This window comes from Aphelocoma coerulescens, chromosome 2, assembly GCF_041296385.1.
Source record: "Aphelocoma coerulescens isolate FSJ_1873_10779 chromosome 2, UR_Acoe_1.0, whole genome shotgun sequence".
Taxonomy (NCBI): domain Eukaryota; kingdom Metazoa; phylum Chordata; class Aves; order Passeriformes; family Corvidae; genus Aphelocoma; species Aphelocoma coerulescens.
The window spans coordinates 6,140,226-6,161,063 of NC_091015.1; the positions used below are offsets into that span (position 1 = coordinate 6,140,226).

General features: G+C 39.6%; 1 protein-coding gene across 9 annotated transcripts in view; it reads right to left on the minus strand.

Moving 5' to 3' along the window:
• Nucleotides 1–20,838, minus strand: part of PRKAG2 (protein kinase AMP-activated non-catalytic subunit gamma 2) — a 214,235-nt gene that overhangs the window by 1,950 nt on the left and 191,447 nt on the right. For all 9 annotated transcript variants that reach the window (XM_069006355.1, XM_069006358.1, XM_069006357.1 and 6 more), the window contains 9 exons: nt 15,458–15,539; nt 13,844–13,902; nt 12,399–12,444; nt 11,649–11,703; nt 9,642–9,768; nt 8,795–8,960; nt 8,428–8,465; nt 5,105–5,251; nt 2,970–3,063 (listed from right to left, as the gene is read on the minus strand). In XM_069006355.1, the coding sequence (XP_068862456.1) occupies nt 2,970–3,063; nt 5,105–5,251; nt 8,428–8,465; nt 8,795–8,960; nt 9,642–9,768; nt 11,649–11,703; nt 12,399–12,444; nt 13,844–13,902; nt 15,458–15,539 (814 nt within the window). The remainder of the gene's footprint in view (nt 1–2,969; nt 3,064–5,104; nt 5,252–8,427; nt 8,466–8,794; nt 8,961–9,641; nt 9,769–11,648; nt 11,704–12,398; nt 12,445–13,843; nt 13,903–15,457; nt 15,540–20,838) is intronic.

A 20,838-nucleotide genomic window follows, 5' to 3' on the forward strand; every position in this document is an offset into this window, starting at 1 on the left:
CTCTCTGTCCAAACTTCTCATGAAATTACAGCTGCATCAGCATCTGCCTATTGCTTATGAGTTGAACACTCCACCCCCCATATCTTCATGAAATTACAACGGGATACTCTGATATATCATAGCTTCACAACAGAATTTCAGCTTTAAGCATCTCCTCTCTCTCTTCCCTCAGGTTTTCAGCTCTTCACAGCAATAAAAGGGTTAATCTCACCTTGGCCTTGCAGCTGGAATGTGGCTTATCGCAGTTGGTCACTGAGCTCTGCCGGACAGAGGTGCCGCTTTGCTGAATCTCGGCCGCAGTGGAGGGGGGGGTTCCGAGCCGCTCCGGCTGCCCACGGCAAGGCAGTAGGGGGGGGGTTCCATGGCTGGAACAGGCCCATGGCTCCAGGCTGGCCGTGGCCCGGCCCGGCCTGGCCCAAGCAGGGCCTGGCTGGGCCCGCTGGCCCCCGCACGGGGCCTGCAGCCACCTGTCCCAGCGCCGGAAACGAGAGAGAGCTTGGGGGGGAGTTTGTCTATTCTTAAGTGTGGATCACAGAGGCGGTCACAACTTTAAGTGGCTTAAAGAATTGTCCATATTCAAACTGGCCAGCTGATAGGTTCTGTCAGGTCCCAGAGGAAGCTGTAAGCACCCCTTAGCAAGGACATCCCTTCTGGGACTATGCTTGCTAACCCATGACGCTGCAGGACTGCTAAATGCCCATGTGAGACAGAGCGAGGGAGGCCTCGAGACCAGCGTTGCTCTAACTTCATTGCTAAGTCTAAGTAACCCTTCTGGGAAGTTACTCCAAGTGCCTTTGAAGATTCTCCCCAGCAGAAAAAAAAAATTAGTTTAAAAACTCCCAACTAAAAACCAACAGCCCAAACCTGTCCCTCAGCCTAGAGCCAAGCTTAATCATCATAATAGCCCCCAAAAAATAAGTCCTGCTTGAGCACAAACTATGTAAGAATTCAGTTTAACTACACTGTGTTGATGGACCCATTTTTCCTGGCTCAGAGGCAGATTTTGCTTACAGCAGGGATCTGAGAGACCTGTCCAGCAGGACTGTGCAGCATCTCATCTCTTCTCCAGGTACTTTAACATGCTGGGCAATGACTGAACCCTATGGTGAGCTTGGTTTCAGCATCCAACTCTACAGAGCAAGAATCTCTTGCCAGAAACCTGGAGTTGCTACTTGTAATGTATAATCAAACACTGAAAGATTCATTAAATACATCCAGTTTTCACACCACAACTGCTAATTTTTTCCCAAACACAGGCTGGTCTTAATTCCTGACAGTCAATAAATTTTCCTTTCCAATCTGTGAAGAGAACTGTACACATGATTTATCTGGTGTTCTTAGGAGCTAAGTCCCACTTCATACTCTACAAATCAGATTTACATCAAAGACATCCTCCCTGCATGAGACAAATTCTAGTCTAAAATTGGGCAGTTGCCTGTGGAAATGCAGTCTAATGCTCAACTGCTCCCCAAAAACACCTTCCCTCATCTCTTCCAGCGGCATAATCCTGCCTTCTCTGTTGCTCTAACCCCTGTCCTCAGTACCAGACTGTTCTATGGGCAGGTTCAGTGTGCCAGGCTGACAAAACTGCAGCTTTTTTTGCTGGCTCAGTTTCCTGTTAGCTCAGGGATCTCAGAGCGTGGTACTGCCCCAGAGTGGGAGCAGGAACTGCCCTTTGCAGTAATTCCAGAGCACTTTTAGATCAGCTCAGAGTTCCAACGTAGGTGTCCACATAATTCCAAGTACAACAAATCTCTTGGTTGTCAGTATCCAAATGCATTTTCTCTGTCTGAACTTTGCCCCATTAGCACTAAATTCTGCTCTCCTGGGATCCTTCTACCCTCCAGTAATGGATGAAACTCCTTTCTCTGCCTGGAGAAGCACCAGCTGCCTGTCTTTACACCTCCATCTTCTTTCTCCAGGCAAGGATTCCATTTGACCCAGACCTCTGGGCTGATTTCTCATCCATGCTTTCACAGAGAGCTGGGTTCCTTGCTCTGCTCTTGCTCTTCCAGGTCATTAAAAGGAACCAGATGTACTGACACAATACCTCCAGCAGTATCACCAATTACTTCTCTTCAGAACAGAAAGATTACTATTTAAACAAGGTACATTTAGACTTTTCTTTTTTTTTGAAGGATGTATCTGGCTCTATTTGTCTTTTTTTTTTTTGAGGCAAAATGGTGATAAATCCTCACGACATTTTGCCTTCCTCACAGAGCCAAAACAGGGCTTTGCTTTAGTTCACGTCACACTGAAGTAATTGATGTGGCCAAAGTGAAGTTACAATTAAGAACATAAAGCAGGTTAAGAACTTGGGCAAAACTTAAAACCAAAACCAAACAAAAGCCAATCAAACCAACCCCCAACAACCAAGATAAAAGTAGCAGAAATAAACCTATTGCTGGATACTCTTGTTAAAAGAAACCTGATCATGTTTAGATTGATCACTAGAGATTTAACTGGATCACAGCAGAGTTTCTTACTGGAAGAGTTCTGGTGGGCTGAGGTGCCATCTCTGACTTAAGCTGTGCTAACAAAACCCCCCAGCACAGCTGGACAACAGCAAGGCTCCAAGGAGAGACTTTTTAGTGGAAAACACAGCTGTACCCACACTTGGTCAGAGTACAGAAACTCAGAAGGTGGGGAAGGTGCCCTGTTGTAGATGTTGTCTATACATTCAGCTTCATCCTGTTAAAACATTAATCAAAACCTTTTTTTCCTCTAGAAAAAAAAGACACGTGAACAGCAGGGACATTCATGAAGCTTCTGCATGCCCTCCTCAGTGAACAGGAGACTGATAATTAATATTCTGTCAGCTTTCTCCTGAAATGACTTGTGCAGTTAAGAACTATAATCAGTTAACAGAAGTTGAAAATCAGACATTTATCACAGTGAAATAAATGAAAGCCAGCAGGGTGGGCACACCACCAGTGCCTCATGACAAAGCCCCAAGGGCAGATCCATACCTGCAGGTGTGAGTACCAGAGCTTGTAGGATGTCAGAGAGGGAGATGATACCCACAATGCTATCAGCTTCATTCACTACCACCAAACGATGAACCTGCCAGCAGGGAGAAGAGTCTGAGATATATTTTCTTGATTTAAAGTAGACAAAGCAAAGAAAACCAAATAAAGAAACAAACAAAACCCCTGAAGTAAAGCACTATGAAGACAAGTAGGAAAAAAACAACCCAAAATGGTTCAAAATGTCAGTAACAGCAATTCTCTCACAGCAACACAAACATGCTTGCCCTACATAAATGAAAACAGTGCATGTTTAAAAAGCACACAGCTATCTGACAAGGCAACAGAATCTGATATGAAGTGACAGGTAAGTTGAGATCTAGGTCTTGAAAATACTTCTGCTCTCAAAATGTGGCACTCACATCAAACACTTTTCTTCAAGTTACAGCCTCTGCCCAACTCAGCCTGTGATCTCCAAAAAATTAGATACAGTAATGAAATGAGAATTCCTTCTGAAAAATACCTCCTAATTTTCTCAGCAGAGAGGCACAGCACTAAAGCTTGTTGTATTTTGACATCTCTGAGTTGGTTTTAACTTTTCTCACAGGACTACACAATGAAAAGTGAGTGCCAGATTGGTTTTAAAACAATTTGTTTTAAACAATTTAAGACAGAAAAAGGATTCAATTTGTTCATGCAAATAAACACAAGGACACAACTTGGAAGAAAGATTATCAACAGTAAGACTGTATTTTCAAGTAATGATCTTATCCTTACAAACCTCTTCTATGGAACATTTGACACTACAAAACTTTTGTCCTAACTGTAGGGAAATCAGGTGGATACTCCCATATCCTGAGGCTCACTGGCCTGTGCAAGCTGTGAAAAGCCACTGCAGAACCAGAAAGTGTCTGTCCAAAGTTTAGAGCCTACTACGTGTTTATTTTACCCATGTGAATTATCTCTCTTTGCTATTAAGTTGAGAGAAAATGTTTTATTTTTGAGGAAACTATGCTGGTGATATTTTAGACAGGTTTATTAGTTTTTGCATATGCACATGCTTAATCATTTTATTCCTCTCTCTGTGTAATGAATTCAAGAAAAATGGACAATGTAATTGTTTCATTTGTTTAATTGCTTGTAAGATCAAGCAGTTGTCTGGCAGCTAAAAATAGCTTTGTAGTAGTTTTGACAGATTCATTTTTACATGTAATCTGTGTTTAGACTGAATGAGAAGGTAGGAGTTGTTCTTAAAACCCAAATGTCTAAAGCATCTTAAGATAGTAATAAAATAATCCAAGTTTGAAATCTTGTATCGGCAGTGCTAAAATTACTCAGTTTCAGGAGGAAGCTCAAGCAAATGCAGAAAGTTACAAGAAAAAATTGCCTAATGGAGGTTCTAAGGGCTTGTTAACAAAGTGGAAGTTTTCCTTTTATCAATTATATGCCTGGTTACAACCCTAAAAAATAAATAAATCTTGTAATTGATGAAGTTAAAGCATCTAAATGGAGCTGATCACACCACAGAGATGACTGAAACTGGGAGTATTGATTTTCTGCTGCAGAGAAGCCTTACAGGGGAGGAAGACCTACAAACTCATTCACCTCTGTGTGTAAGGAAGTTCCCAGGACTAACAAACAAGATAAACAGCACCAAAAGAATGGACAGCACACAGATACAAAATTTACAAGAGCAGTTAGTGAAGGCTTCCTCACAAGAATTTGCTTTATGGCCCTTTCACAGCATTTCTATGAGAGCAGTGCAGTATTCCATATGTATCAATGAATTGCACCCAATACATTTCCTGAGCCAAGCTATAAACTGGAGGTTAACAAATGATTTGTCTCCAAAACTTATGGTAGGCTTGGAAAACACTTGGGAAAGCTTTACATTCAGTTTAGTTAATGCCAGTAAACAGAAATGCAAATAACTGAATATTATTACAGATACACTGTATAATATTTTTGCACATCCCTGTAAGCATCTAAAATCTGAATCTATAGAGCAGACTGAGACCTAACAGACATAATTATTAAAAAATACTTTCACCAAGTAATCAAAACAACTTAAAGATGATAAATTTGTACAGTTTATCAGTTTCATAACACAAATTGTAACTTATTGTGCAGGGACTCACCTCAGCCTTCACTATTCTATCCACAATAGTCTCCAGTGTTTCCAGCATACTACACTTTACAACACCTTCAAAATACTGAGAGCGGTGCTGTAGGGCTTGTGTCACCGTGATATCTAAGTTATTATACGTTTTTTCAGCAGCAAGATTCTGCAAAAAAAAAACAAACCCAGGCCACATCAGACAGCTCAGTACTTAGCAACAAAGTACTCAATAAAGTAAATTTTTTGGCATCAAGTAGATAAGCATTTCTGGTCTAAGCTGAGTCCATTCCAAGCAACATATTAAACAAAGCAGATGCTCTTCAGATTCTGGGAACTGTCAAACACAATGATGCTGAACACCACCTGACATGCTGGGTTAATTGCTGAAACTGGTGATATGCATTAGGCCAGTGAAAATCTTACTTTGTATCTGATCTTTGGCTTGGTGTCACTCATCCTGCTTTTGCCATGAGAGGCAAATGTAAAGGTGAAGCTCTTCAGATTTCACACCACACAGAATATACAATTTTTCTGTTGTTTGTTTTTAACAGGACAGGGGAGGACACCAACTGCTCTGAACACCACCCACTGAGTAGATGTCAGTGGCTGAGATCTAAGTGGAAAGCAAATTCACATTCTTCACCTTTCTAATTTGTGGGCTCAAACTCCCTCTCCTGGACTCAGCTGGTGCTGTCATTTGATGACAATTTGTGTGTCTGGGTGTATTTTAGTAACTACTATAATAATATAAATGAAATCCCATCCCCACCACTAAAAGGAAGAGATTAAAAGAATTTGAAAGCTGACATTTTAAACTTTCATTTTAAGAACAGAACTGTGCCTGCAGTGAGGGGACTCTGACTAGACCTGCAAAAGCTTTCTGTATGTGAGACCATAGTGGTATTTCAGCAGTGTTGGCACACCCTGGCCAACTAATTTTGCTGCTGAGACACTGAAGGAAGAACAAAGACAGAGCTTTTAAATGAAAGCACTGGACCAAGCAATAAAATTAAATTAATTTTTGGCTAAAAGATACTCGGGTCAAGTTTTTTGATTGAATTACACCGAGCATGACAAGACAGGTTTGAGATGATCATGAAGATAAAAGCAATTTTAGTTAATTCATTTAACCAGGTCCTAATGAAGGACATTGAGAGGACATAAAAAGCCTCTGCAAACTGAACTCACCCTACACACAATAACTAGTGCAATATAAAGCTATTTCTATACATCACTCCATTCCCAGGCTTCTCCAATCAAGAACCTGAAAATGAATTCAGAACTCTCAAAATGAAAGAAATCTATCAGAAATCTATCAACTTAGCCAGCTGTATATACAGGCATAGCTTCAACCACCAAGTAACCATATTAGCAACATGGTTAAAAGTTAAAAACCACCTTCTTGGAAATTCTATGTTTATTGGAAGATCAGATTAGACACTTCAGATTACATTTTGTTTCCTTCTTTTAAAGCTGAAGATCAGGTTGAAGCAGACTGATGAAAACCTGGAAGCTCAGAGGTGATTCTCTTCTAAGAATAGAATCTTTTCCCCCCAACTTAATGAGCAAACTAGGACATACGAGGAAAATCCCAAGTAATCAACAGATGCTGTAACTCTTTCCCATATTACTAACTGGGAGCAAACAATTATATTCTAAAAATTGTATCTTCGTGGTGTGGGGTTTTTTTCCAGTTCCCAATACATATTCTTCCAAATAAATGATCCAACATCTCTAAAAATACTATTAATTTTTGTTGCCTTATCACTTAAAGTGAGAAAAGATGTGAAAAACACAAGGAACCCTCTTCCTTTTGGTGCCTTTCTGAAGAAGAATGGAAAATGAAGGAAACATGTCCTGCCTCAAAATCTAATACAGTTACAAAATAAATTGAAACACTGAATGCACCAACCATGAAATTTGATTGTCTCTGACAGATCAGGTCCTTCTCTCTATAGCTACTGCCTATTCCCTGACAAGTTTTTATGTCAGAACAGGATCTTACACAGTAGAGAATCCCAAATAACAAAGACAAATGCCTAGAAATGACAGGCAAGAGCAGTGATATCACAGAATTTTTGGTAATAAGAGCAGTGTTTGCAGCCAGAGATATTTATAAGCTTAAAGTATTTCCACTTGAGACTATTCTCCATTTTACTGAAGGCCTTCTAGGCAGGGTTTCAGACATCTGGATTCTTCATTAGTGCAGCTGGTTGGTGGCAACCTGGGCAGTGAAGTCTCTAGAAAATAATGTAGTTGTCAGATGCTGCAATTAGAAAGCAGGTGCACACAGCTAGGAGGGGACAGGGATAAATATATATAAATATTTTTCAAGTTTCTGAAAGCCATGAGAATAGAAGAGCCCTTGCCCTTGGAGGCTGGTAAATCATGGCATGAATCTGAATCCTGAGGGTAATACAGAACAGCGTCCTGGATTAGATCTAAAGCAGAAGGAATACAGATGCAAGACTGCAGTCAGAGACACAGAAGAATGGGCCAAGTGGTTTCTAGATCACTGAGAAGGTCAAGCTGTACAAAGTACTCAGACTGCACCGAGAAACCTGCATTCTCTTTGAGAACAGAGTGTGGCGTGGCAGCAGCTGGAAAAAGGAAGTCCTCACTCAAAAATAGAAACAAACAAAAAGAACAGAACAGTTCAGCTGTAAGGAAACTACACTGATCACCTGGTCCAAGTGCCTGACACTCCAGGCAGGAGCAAAAGCCAAGGCACTTTATTAAGGGCACTGTCCAAGTGCCTCTTGAGCACCGACAGGCTTGGGGCATCGACCACTTCCCTGGGAAACCTGGTCAGTGTTCAACTACCTCTTGGCAAAGAAATGCTTCCTAATGTCCCATGTAAACCCCCTGCAGTGTGGCTTTGAACCATTCCCACATGTCCTGCCACTGGATTCCAGGGAGAAGAGCTCAGCACATCCCTCTGCACCTCCCCTCCCCAGGAAGCCTCAAGAGCAATGAGCCCATCACCCCTCAGCCTCCTTTTCTTCACACCAGACAAACCCAGAGTCCTCAGACATTCCTCACAGGATATTCCTTCCAGCCCTTTCACCAGCTTTGATCCCCTCCTCTGGATTATGCCCAGCCAGATCTACTTTTGGGTAACACCCAGAGCAGTAGGAGCCTGTGTGCAACTAGTACTACTAAGGATAACTTAAAATAAAAGTAGTAAGAAAAAAAAATGATGTGCAGGGCAAGTTGGATCTCTTTCATTCAGTTTGTTAACTACAGCCCTAAGGAATAAAATAAAACTGTCATACTAACAAATTAATTTGCAAACATTTACTACATATAAAGTATTTAGTAGAATTTAAGAGATATACTTACTATTACATCAAATTTGGAATAAATATCTACAACTTTTCCTAAAAAGAAAAGAAAAACAAAACTTAACAAAATGCTTAAAATACGAAATCAGTTTTCTTGCTTCCTGCTTTCATCTGTTATAATTACTCAGAAAGAAATGACAGGGTCAAGAAGGAAAGACTGAACAAAACACCCCAAACAACCTATCAAATAACGAAATTCTTCCGAGCCCATCAACCTACACTTTGCCGAAGTATTTCTTTATATTCCCTTTCTTCCCCCATGCCTTTTATTGATTTTTTTTTTTTCCTCTTTCTTGTGTTTTCCCCCCACCCCAGCATCAATCCAGGGCTCAGCACCACTTCTCTTCCCACACTTTTGTACCCACCTGACTCATCCACAACAGGTAATGCCGATATCCTTCGCTCTACAAATATATTCAAGGCTTTAATGATAGGAGTGTCTGGATGTATGAAGGCAATGTTGTGATATGTTCCTATTCCAAGTTCATCCAGATTCTTCTTCATAAAGGCAGGCTTTGGCATCTCTGACATCTAGGGGAGTCAGAAGGAATTATTTACACTTACATTCATCCATCTGCAGACTCCAACTGATGGTTACAGGTCACTGCAGTTTCCTGCTACCGGATTAATACAAAACCCAAACAAGCTCAGACCTAAGGAGTTTCTGTTCAAAGTAGCTCTAAATTAAGACAAATATAACTAAGATTTTTGCTCGGTTTTTTTTCAGTAACACATCACTAAAAGCTGTAGATCCTAAGCTATGTCATTCCCACTAAAACTGGAGAGAAAAGATAGAAAAGCATTAATCTGAATATTTATTCTGAACTCTTGTTGCTTGGTTTGGCCTCCTGTTCATTGCTGTGACTAACATTACTACAGAAAGTAATGACAATCTCATCTCTGGAAGACAATTCATTTTTCTTTTCATGGAAACAAGCTTCTGAAGCCAAGGAGATGTTCCAGAATGGACAGCAGATTAATCCAACAGACAAGTCCTCAGTGTTTAGGTTTCTTTGAAGGACTAAAACAAAGTAAAGGTAAAATATGGGCCTTACACGAAGCTCTAATTTCCCTGTTACCAATTAAAGATACACACAGACACAATGAATATGGAAGTTCATAAAGAAATTTCTGCACTAAGACTTTAATTACTTAATTACATTCTACTGTGGGGAAAAATCAGTTAAGCACAGCATAGCTTTAAATACTTACAAAAAGCTGGAGGAACTTGAGGATTCTTTTATGGGTAAGTATATAAAGTGCATTTCCACTGACTGGATCTATAACTGGCAATCTGTGGATTTTGTTTTTGATCAACGAATATACAGCATCAAAAAGGCTGAGGAGAAAAACATTTTATTTTCTTAATGAATTCTAGCTAACAACGAGTAATGCCATGTGATATATATGCACACATTTACAAACCCACATGAAATATATGTGGTAATTATTTGCATTATCTTTAATGTTATAAAAAACAGAAGTTGAGGGATTTCAAATTAACTTTTGCAGCTTTTTGTTTTGCAACACATCAACAACTATATGCTCATGGAAATCTAAACCCATTAAGAAAATGAGATGGAAAGTTCCTTTTGTGGTATAAAGTATAGCAGAAATACTTCTTCACAAGTGTAAATTGGTTTTCCAGCAAGTACTCTGCTTGCAGTATCCCTGCACTCAGAATGGGTCTTTCTGTTCAGAAACAAACAATGAAAAACAGAGTTCTTGCACTTAATGAATCTCAATCCCAAACTTCTGTAACATGTTCCACAAAGAGCATTTTTATGACTACGTGCATATATGCAAATAAACCAAAACAATTATCTAATAATTTCACTGAATTATCACTGGGGACTGGCAAAAAAAGTTATCCTTAGGAGATCTAAAACATTCCCATGCACTGCAGACTGGGATTTAGCAACACTCCAACCTGTGCAAGTCCGCTCGTCTTGCAAGTGACACTTTGTTTTTTCCCTTGGTTGTAGTAAGACCATGAAAAAGCAGCTGACCAGCAACTGCAATGAATTAGCAAGTAATAAATTTGGTAAAACTCTGATAAACACCTACTTGCTGAAGCAGGCTTCTTCCCATACACAAGCTGTGTGTTCTGAGCCCATCACAGGGATGAAATAGCCTTATTTAATGTACACAGAGCCAAGATTCCCCCACTGCTGCAGATTCCACTCCTGGACTAAGCATTTAAGTGCTGCAATCTGATTGTCACAGAACCCAAGCCCACCTCTGGATCAGGTCTGAAGCTGACTTGCTGTAACCTTTTATAAAAGTTTTACTGCATCTTCTTTGTGGCAAGGCTTCTTGTGCTGCACCTCTGACTGAAAACAATTAAAGCTCTTCTGTTGTCTGAAGGATATTCTTTGCAACCTGTCACCATTCAAAATACATTCCTCATGACTGGATGGAATGACTTTTTCAAGACTAAATGGCAATTCCACTGAGGATACAGCATATCATTACTTCAGTGTAGTCACTACAGCTCCCTTCACCAGCTGCCTTTGCCAGGGCACAATCCCAGTCCACAAACTGAAAGCAAGAACCAGAACTTCACCCTCCAGCTCAGCAATTAAGTAGTACTCAAGATTTAAGTGATCAACTAAGTCTCTCAAGTTATTTAGTAAATAAGGCATAATGACTGTTTAAAAACTATTTCTTTCAACTTCCATCAAGAGGGAAAGGACAGTCATTTATATTTTAAGAAACACAGCCCCATGGCAGAGCAGAACAAACCAGAGAGGTATTGTCTTTCCTTTAGTTAAGGAAAGTTACTTGCCTTGAAAAGCACTTTAAGTTTCCAATTACTGTGACTGCTGAGAACAAGACAGCTGAAGTGCTCTGAAGTTTTTTATTTTCATGAAACAAAGACGACCTGCAGGCTAGCTTGAAGCGTATTCCTATTGCTTGTTTTGCATATTTTGGAGTAATTAATTTTGATCTATGTCTAGTTCATTTACCAGAACAGTTATGCTGATAAAAGGCAAAAGTTCAATTAAAAATTCCCTTCTTTGGATAATCCAAAAAGTCATTACTCACAATAAATAAAAAGCTCTCACCCCTTCTCAATTTTATTAAAAGACAGTCCTTCATTACTGTACTGTAGTTCACAGTATAAACTGTTCCTTCTTACATAAAGAAGCCTTAAATTCAGTGTTGAGATGGCGTTAGTATATTTCAAGTTAAGCAGAGTGAACAGCGAAATCCTACCTTGCATCTGGGGAGATGTTCACTAAAGGTTTAAAAGTCTCTTGTAAATAAAGCTCTGTGGATAGAAAATTAATAAACTGTTACCTCTTCACACAAAAACATTAGCTTTTTTTATGAAAGCATTTCATGAATTCATTCGTACAAAATTAAGTGGCAGATAGCAATTTACAGTTAGTTATTCTACCATTTATGCACAGTGCTCTATATTGACATTAAAAAGACATAAAATTTAAAAGCAGGACTAAGCTTGATACCAGCAGAGGTCACTGTAAACACAGCAAATAATTCTTTACTCATTCTGGTTCTGTAAGTGCCTGCTGCACAGACTACCGCCCTGTATCATTCCATGGGATACAGTCAATTTTTACATGGAGCTGCCTCCCTGCATTCAGAACTTGTGTTCACACCCAGAATGTTGTATGAATTTCTGGATGCATTGTGCAGCTCACTTGGGCACAGCTCTGTTCATTCCCACTCCACATCTGCCTCACTCCACTTGCTTTTTTCCCTTTCTTAAAGAGCCAGCTGGTATGAACCATGAATGAGGGGCAAAATGTTATACAGCCCAGATTATCAGTCCATTGCTGTTTCAGATAGAAAAATAAGGAACAGAAGCCCAAAGAGAAGCCTTTACTATTTCTGCTTTCATTAAAAAATATGTGGAGCGAAGTCTACACTGAATTACAAATACACTATACTGAAAAACATCAGAACCTAGTAAATTATCAACCAAGTAGTAAATATTCTTACCCCTCCAGGTTTCTATCTTGTGCTCCTCCAATTCATAAATCTGAACCTACAATGGGTAGATGGAAGTTCAACTTGAAGTAATGTAATTTTAAATCCATCATTAACATTGTAAACATCTGAGAAATTTTCATTGCCAGAAATCTAACAAGAGTAAGAACAGTCCAACACAACATTTCTTGTAACAAGAAGAAAGGGTGCAATCCTGCCCAATGCAGAACTACAATCCTGGATTTATCATTGCAGGGGACAGGAAAGCCTTTTACTGGCCTAGGTTTGCATTCCAGTTCTTTTCTGGACTGAGTAATTTGCATCACCTTAAAACAAGCATCCAGGGTAAACCCTTGGGTGATTCCTCACACACCCACACCAGTCAAGCTTACCCTGATCACCTGACTTCTTAATGCTAACAGATTAATGTTACCTGATCACTAACAAGCAAGAACACTTCTTTAGGGAGAAACTACCTGGGTATTTCTCATCATTCAATGGTGGATATTATCTAGCACATGAATAGCAAAGTGCTCCACACTGTATGTCCTGATGCATTCAGAAAGAATGACTAAAATACTGTAAGAATTATATTTTCAGCATAATTTCATCTATCAAAATGAGAGCATTCCCAGATGGAACAGTCATTTATTTTTCTTAGAGAAGACTGCATCAGTCACTTAAGTACAATATTGTCACTCCTCAGCTATTTCTCCTTACTGCTGCCAGTTTAAGCAGAACCCATGAATAGGGTGTAAATGAGTGACAACTCATTAGGTAAGGTCTCATGGAAAAATCAGTAATATTGATGTAGAGGGTCATTACAACATGGAAACAATTTAAAAGAAGTTACCAGTGTGCAAGCACTTTTCATTTGTTCCTCCCCCTACTCCTTGTAATCCCCAAGGAGAGAAAAAAGAATTCTTTAACATGAAGAAAGGACAGTGCACCACGCTCCTGGCATCTGATGAGAATTTCACTATTAAAAAGTAACATGAGCTTTGAGAAGGCAAATACATGAGATGTCTGCTCCATCCAACTGTTCTTGAATTTTTTAGCCAGTACAACATAGTACATATGTTTTAATTGGTAGAGGGGGAATTGTGATTTGACAGGAACAAGAAAGGGATGTAAATGTTTGTATGAACATGCAAGCTAGAGAATTTCATCAACTGACTGCCAATGGGAATATCAAATTACAGTTAATTGAAGTCAACAGATCTCCAACTGATGGTGCAATTCAGCCACGTAACTAAATATTTGCATATATTTAACTAGTTTGACTTGTTTATTCTACACCATCACTCCAAGAACAGTAATTTTTTACAGCATCCAAGCCTCTGTAAGTTACCATCCAAAGTCTTAAATAATAATGACAATCATCCTAAACCCTTCAGGTATTTCAGTCTCTCTACTGTATGGCAAACGATCAAATTATAGTTTAACATCATACTTACCATTGGAGACTTATAGTATCTATGCAGTATGTTAATGAAATCTGTAATTGTTAACATTCCTGTAACAAGCAATATATAAAAAAAAGGTCTTTAGATATATGCTTAACATACAGAACTTTCAGCTATTTTCTCAATTTATATTCACAACATATAATAAATGTTAAATCCATGTAAAATATACTGGTATTGGACTACTTAACAGCAGGATTTCAAAACCACGTCTATTCATTTTCACATTGACACACTGTTTAAGAATAAAAACACATCTGAAGTAATATTCAAAATTATAACCTATGTGTTTCTCCTCACTTTCAATCTGACTCAAAAAACCCCTAGAATTCAGGCCACATCCACCCCCAAAAGCATGTAAAGAAAAGAGCAGGTTTAGAACATCTTTCAAGGCTGGAGAACTACCCTTGCCTTTCATTTTTTTTTTGAATAAGACACATTTTCATTATGTACTTGCCAAGTCAGGCAGACTCCTAGACTCAAATGAAGGAACAGTATAATACATTTTTCTTGACTATTACTTATTACAGAAATTCATTCAATCATTTCCATGGTCATCCTCAAGGTCTGTATTGAAATGTGACTTTTCAAAAGAAAAAACCAGCACATCCATAATATATATATATTTTAAGCACCAACACCAACCTATGTAATATAATATTGATGATTAGTTTAGTTGCCTGAAAATAATTATCTTTTTTGAGCTTTCAAGTTCTAGATTTGAGAAGATGCAATTGCTCCATTGTTTATTACACTTACATCTAAACTAAAGAAACTAAGAAATGGGGAAGGGAAAAATTAATCTGGAGGTCAGCTTTAAACCAGTAGAGCTTAGTGACAGACAGAACATGAAATGAAATGAAATGAAATGAAATGAAATGAAATGAAATGAAAATAAAAACCAGCACTTCTATGGTGTACTGCAAGAAACTACTGCTCCTGCCCTCTTGGATTTAAAGTATTTTAACAAATGCTTTATTAAGCATCTACCATTCATTTCCAGGAATCCTCAGCCTATGTTCCAGGTTACAAGAAGTACGTATAATTCTACTTGTCACCGCCACTGTGACACCATTTTCTAAATGCAACAGAGATCTAGTTTTGTAAGATTATTGTTGTGGCAATTAATGACAGGATTTTTAAAAACAGCAATACATAGGTCTAATGTTTTCCTCCCAACATGGGACATCTCTGTAGCTTTAGTTCTGGTTTTAGAGATCCTCAGTGCACCTTATTGAGCACAGACAGAGACAGGCTTGTATTGCACTCATACTAGGATACTGGAATATGAAATTACTCTCTTTATAGTTCCTGTTTTCAAATTTCCTTTCTGTGACCATTGCCTTTATTTTTAAATACACAGTGATGTGCAAATGCTAGAGACTGAATTTCAGAAGGTTGGGACCTAGAAGATGGATCATGATTCTCAAGGCACAGAAACGCTGTGAAAGCTGGCACCGTTTCACTCCTCACAAGGAGGAAAAAGAAACTCTCTTTGCCAGTATTTCTCTAGGATGTTACATGATATCCAGGCTCAGACCACCTTCTGAAACAATAAAGCACCTTGGAAATTCAAGTAATCCTGAGTATGTCTGAACTACTTACCTACAAAACTCTGTTTTTTACTCTCCCACAGTGGAGCTGCTCTCACACCATTTGCCACCAAGGCAAAAAAGGCTTTCTTTACCTGCAAACAAACAAAGAAAAGGAAAACTACATAAACCTTTGCCTTGATTTAGCATACCAGACACCAACAGAATGGTTTCCCCTCTCACCAGAAAAAAATCAGAAGCAGTATGAACAGGTAGCTGACATTCAAAACAGAACAGAAACCACAAATGCCAAACAAAAAAACCCTTAAGGCTTTTACTTTTAAAATGGTTACAAAGCTAGAAAAAAAGCTTAGCAAAACCAAATCTGTTTTTCTTTTATTTTTTGAGTATTCTAAATGAAAGCCTCTGATATATCCATAAACTAGAGGGAGCCTTTAGTTTAACACCTGAAGACTGTGCTACGTCCTAGTCAATGTTTACTCTAGCAAGTTGTTAAAAAAATGAGATTGAAACAATAGTAGTTTCATGTCCCCTACAGCTTTTAGACACCTGATTTATACAAATTTTAAAAAATTGTTTGATTATTTTAAATATAACTGAAAGTTAGAAAAATTACCTAGCCTGTTTTGCTGCTAAAGAAATCAAGTACTTCCATTTTTTAATGAATTAATCCTCTCCAGAATCAGAGATTACAAGGTCATGGTGTCATTCTGAAAAGAAACACTTCCATGTGAACTCTGGTTCTCTGAAGGACTCAGGCACTGGTGCACCTCAAAATCCTGATCTCCTGGTGATGTGCTCGAGCATGACATCCCTCCTGTCCTGCCCACACCCCTAAATAGTTTTCCTATGGAAAACACAATACAGAAGTGATGGTTCTTGCCTGGCACAAAACTAGGACACAACCAATCTGTATTTCTATATCCATTAAATTGGTCCTTAGTCCAAATAACACAGAACTGCAATTGCTTGATGACTAAAATCTGAACAGATCATGATTTCACAGCAGTATCTTAAAGGTCTACTTTAAATTATGTGCCAAGGGGATCCTCTCCACAACAGATTTAGGAATAAAAGGGCTTCACAGTCAATGGAATCAGCATTCAATAAAGCAGTGGCAAAGAAAAATGTAGGCAGTGATCTGTATGTCCTGCTACGTCTACACAGCCTGACTGCTTTCTCCCTGACCATGAGAAGCACATCCACCCTCCAAACATCAGCAGATGACAGTCCTTAAAGCTTCCTCCTGACTTCAGAGATGCCATATCCCCAATGAACAGGAATAACCACCAGCCATCATCCCTTAACTGCACTGAAACTGAAGAAGCCACATGGGGAAAAACCAGGGCCACAAGTAAGACTAAATACATAGCATTTATCTAGAAAATGGTTAAACAGAAAGGTGCCAGAGGTGTTCAGCCAACCTGCTGACACAAGGAGGAGTCAGGCTAACAAACATTACCAAATCCACCACAGGAGCATCCTAACTCATGAGGAAGACTGAAACCACGAAGAAACCCTGCAGGCAAAATACATGAAGTGTTCCCACATAAGAGCATCACACTTTGAGTAAATGCAGCAAAAGCAGTGAGCCATTTGGGGAGCAGATACGAGACAGATGTGAGTTCACACAGACCAACTCCACCTTGGAGCAAAATAAGTTCTAACCATTCTTTGTCAAAAAAGGGGGAAAGGACACTCACACTGCCCAAACCCCTGAGCCTTCAGCTTTGGTATCTTTCCCCAGCAAGAGCCATCACATGAGGTCACAGTCACTGTCAGTTCATGTCCCCAGTTCTTCACAAGAGAAAGATGTTCAGGCTGGATCAGAGCAAGAAGGGAACAGCTAATCTATTAAGGCCAGGGGGAAACAGCCTTCTCTGAGATAGCCATCATGCAACACAACTCCTCCAGCAAGTTTACAAACCCTGTAACTGATAACCTGGAATAGAGGAATGCCTGTGGCAGAAAAGGTGTGGAAAACCAACTACAGCACTTCAGGCAGTCTCTAAATTTCTGCTACTACTTCTTTCCCAGACACAGTAGCAGCAAAGAACAGCACCTAGCACCATGCTCAGATAGGTGAGACAATAAATTTGAGGTATTATTTTAGACTCAGAAAAGAATCGAGAGATTTTCAAGAGAGAGAGTTGCCAAGATATTCTACTCAAGATGCTGAGCTTGTAGACAATCCAGAAGGAAAAGAAAGGATTCTTCAAAGGGTAAGTTCTTGCCCTGATCCTGTTTATTTGCAAATCATTTGTCCCCAAGAATCACAAGAATCTTCAGTTAGGCTCCATCTTGTCTCGCTTTAAAAGACACATTTTGGAAAAACTGAGGGCTGCTGAACAGATACAGCTACTAAGACAGCTCAGAATTAAATCCTTCATAAAAGAGCAAGATCTTAGCTTAACCACTAGGATATTAAACATTTGATGTAATAAATCACCAAAATTTAGTAAAGAAATACTTAAACTCAACCCCCTGGGCTGTCCTCCTAGACTACAGCTCAAGTGACATTGCTGTTGTTGTCTTCAGTTGTAGAAAGTGTTACACAGCCATCTTTTAAATAAAGTAACAATGCCATCAGTTCTTAATGTTAATACTTGTCCCTTATTTAAGTAAGATAATTACAAAGCAAAAACTCAACTTAGTTCTTATTTGCTAAAACTGCTTGCAAGCACAAACATATACTCATCCACTCACACTTTCCTGCAGTTTCTGTGGTTGACCAATTTCAGTTGCCCCAAGTACTGCTTGGTGGTCAGCCAAAGCACCGGGGTGTGGAGCTGGGCTTCTGCCCAGCACTTTTAGATGTTTCAGTGATGTTCATGCAGAAAATACCCACAAGGACCTTGCTTTCTGATGATATATGGTTAGTAGCCTTTGAAGATCTCCACCATGTCCCATCTTTGGGCCTCCAACAGCGCCGTTTATTCTCCACTCCACAGTGTTGGACTGGCCTGACCTTCACAAACCCATTGTTCAGCAGCCAGAGCCCATATATTGTTGCTGCTCAACACCATGTACAAACACTCTTTAAACAAAGCACTTTTGTTTTATTAACCATGTCCTAACACACACAATGAACCACTAAAAACAGGATTTATCTGCCCAAATGTAGAGGTCACTCTGACATTTACCCTGACCTCACATATTCACCCAACTTTTCACTGTCAGCTGGGGCATGACTCAGCAGCCTTCCCCAGGGATTAACTTGTATCCCACAGATGCCATTTCCCCCCTCACTAAGATGTCTAGACATTTACAGTTAGATGAGGAATCCCCCTTTGTGTGACTGTCTACTCCAAGATTTTGTCCCTAAGTAGAAGAGTCACATTATAGCAAAAGAACACAGCAATTAAATCCTAGATATACCATAGATCACCTCAACAATAGCTGCTATTACACTACACTGAGCACAATAGGAACTTATTACACTGTGAATATGCTGAATAAAAGAACAGACTAATTTAGGTTAGACAGAACCTCTGGAGGTCACTGTTCTGCACACCATTCAAACACTTCCACTGCAAGTCTGAAGGAGGACAAAGCCTCTTCCAAGACAACAGTCATTACCAAGAAAGCAAGAGATCCAGACATAAAAGCCCTTTTTTTGGGTAGAATATTTGAAAAACCTTGTCCCTTACGGTTAGTGAGCTCTTAAAATAACTGGATTATTGGGCAGTGAAACCAGAAACAGCAGTAGAAGATTTCACCAGACTGGAGAATAAGTTTTTCCTCACAGACAGGAAACACTGAAAGGGACACTCCTTGTTATGAGATACCAGTGATTTTACAGGCCCTTGCAGAAATGCTCCCTCCAGTGAACATCTGTGAATGAGGGAAACACCTGATAGGAAAACTTTTTTGTCTTTTCCAAAAATTCAGTGTGTGTACAGCGCACACACACGTTTGTTTTACCCAACACTGTGTTATGAAAACTGTAACTATGTCCAGAAGTAACCAGTGGTTTCAGACTTGTCTTCCAGGACTGTTCCATAAGGCAAGGAGGGTGACTGCTGCCGTTGCAATAATTCGCTTCATTTGCCTTGCAAAAAGATTCATGTCCTTGACAAATTGTTGGGAGAAAAGAGCTGTCACAGTTCCTGGTGCTAAAGGGTCAGAGCTGAGCAGAGAATCCTACTGAGCTGGCAGACACAACTCAGCACCACTGCCTCGTGAAAAGGCTCAAAGGTAGCAGAAATAACCAACAAAGCTACGGAACACCTTCAGACATGCCAATATGAAGCAAGAGGATGATGCAAATGATTTTCCAGTAGCATGGACAGTGCTAAAAAACCTGCCAGAGCTTCTGTGGTGTGGCTGCCATCCAAGGGCAGGATGATAAACATGGACCTCTCTTGCCTCGTCTTTCACTGTGTAAGCCAGCACCAGGCACTTGCCTGCAAAGCCCCTAATGTAACCCCAGGAAGTGTCTATTTTATCAGATCAGAATTGAAAGGAAGAAGCTCCTTCTTCTAATTTTTGGCACAGAGCTCCCATAAAAGCAGTATCAGACCCAGCTGAACCTTGACATTTTTATCATCTCTGACTTCTGATGGATGGATGCTCTAAGGTGATCTACAACATTCATCATCATTTTCACTGATTAAGTTGACAAATTCCCAGTTTTGTTTTACAATTATTTTTAAGGACTGCAAAACTAGAAGGGAACACATGCCTCCAAAAATACACATGTGGACCACAGTATCAAACCCAAATCATTCAGGCAGTCCCTGAGAAACAATCACCTTTCCTAGCATAACAAAGTACTAAGTTTGACACGTAGTTGAAAGGAATTTACAAGAGGAAGGCATCCAGTCTTAGCAGATTGGGTAAGAACAGCTGAAGAACTAAAGCAGGAGGTTGAACTCCTATACTCATATACTCACATGCTCTAAATACCAAACACCATGGCATGAGGAGGATTCTCAATGGCTTCCCCTTGTAAAGGGGGAAAAGTTTTATACTTTCAAAGGAAAACAGCATCATCTCTATCTTCATAGCATGAGCAAATGTGGCAAAGTCATTCCAGACACAGACTTTGTTCTCACTGTTAAGAGCATGAAGGTGCAAGAAAAAGTTACTCTGAGAATTCCTTCTTAAGAGGCCAAACACTCTCATTTCAATAGTTCTTACCAAGTAGGAAGACACAGTGTAGTACAACTGGTCTTTGTTTTAACAGGAAAATCATCAGGGCTCTGCTGCAACCTTTGTACTGCATAAAACCTGGGCAACCCACACTTTACTCCCTTGGTTCAAGTGTGTTTATGAGCCAACTGACTCCCAAATGCTTTTGATGTGAAAACATGAGGAATGAGGCAACAGTTTCTAGCCCAACACAAACAGGACTGTATTTCTTTAAGCAGCATGACAAGTTCTCTGGCTGCCCAAACCTTGGCAGGTCTCCAAGCGAGGAAAAAGAAAAAA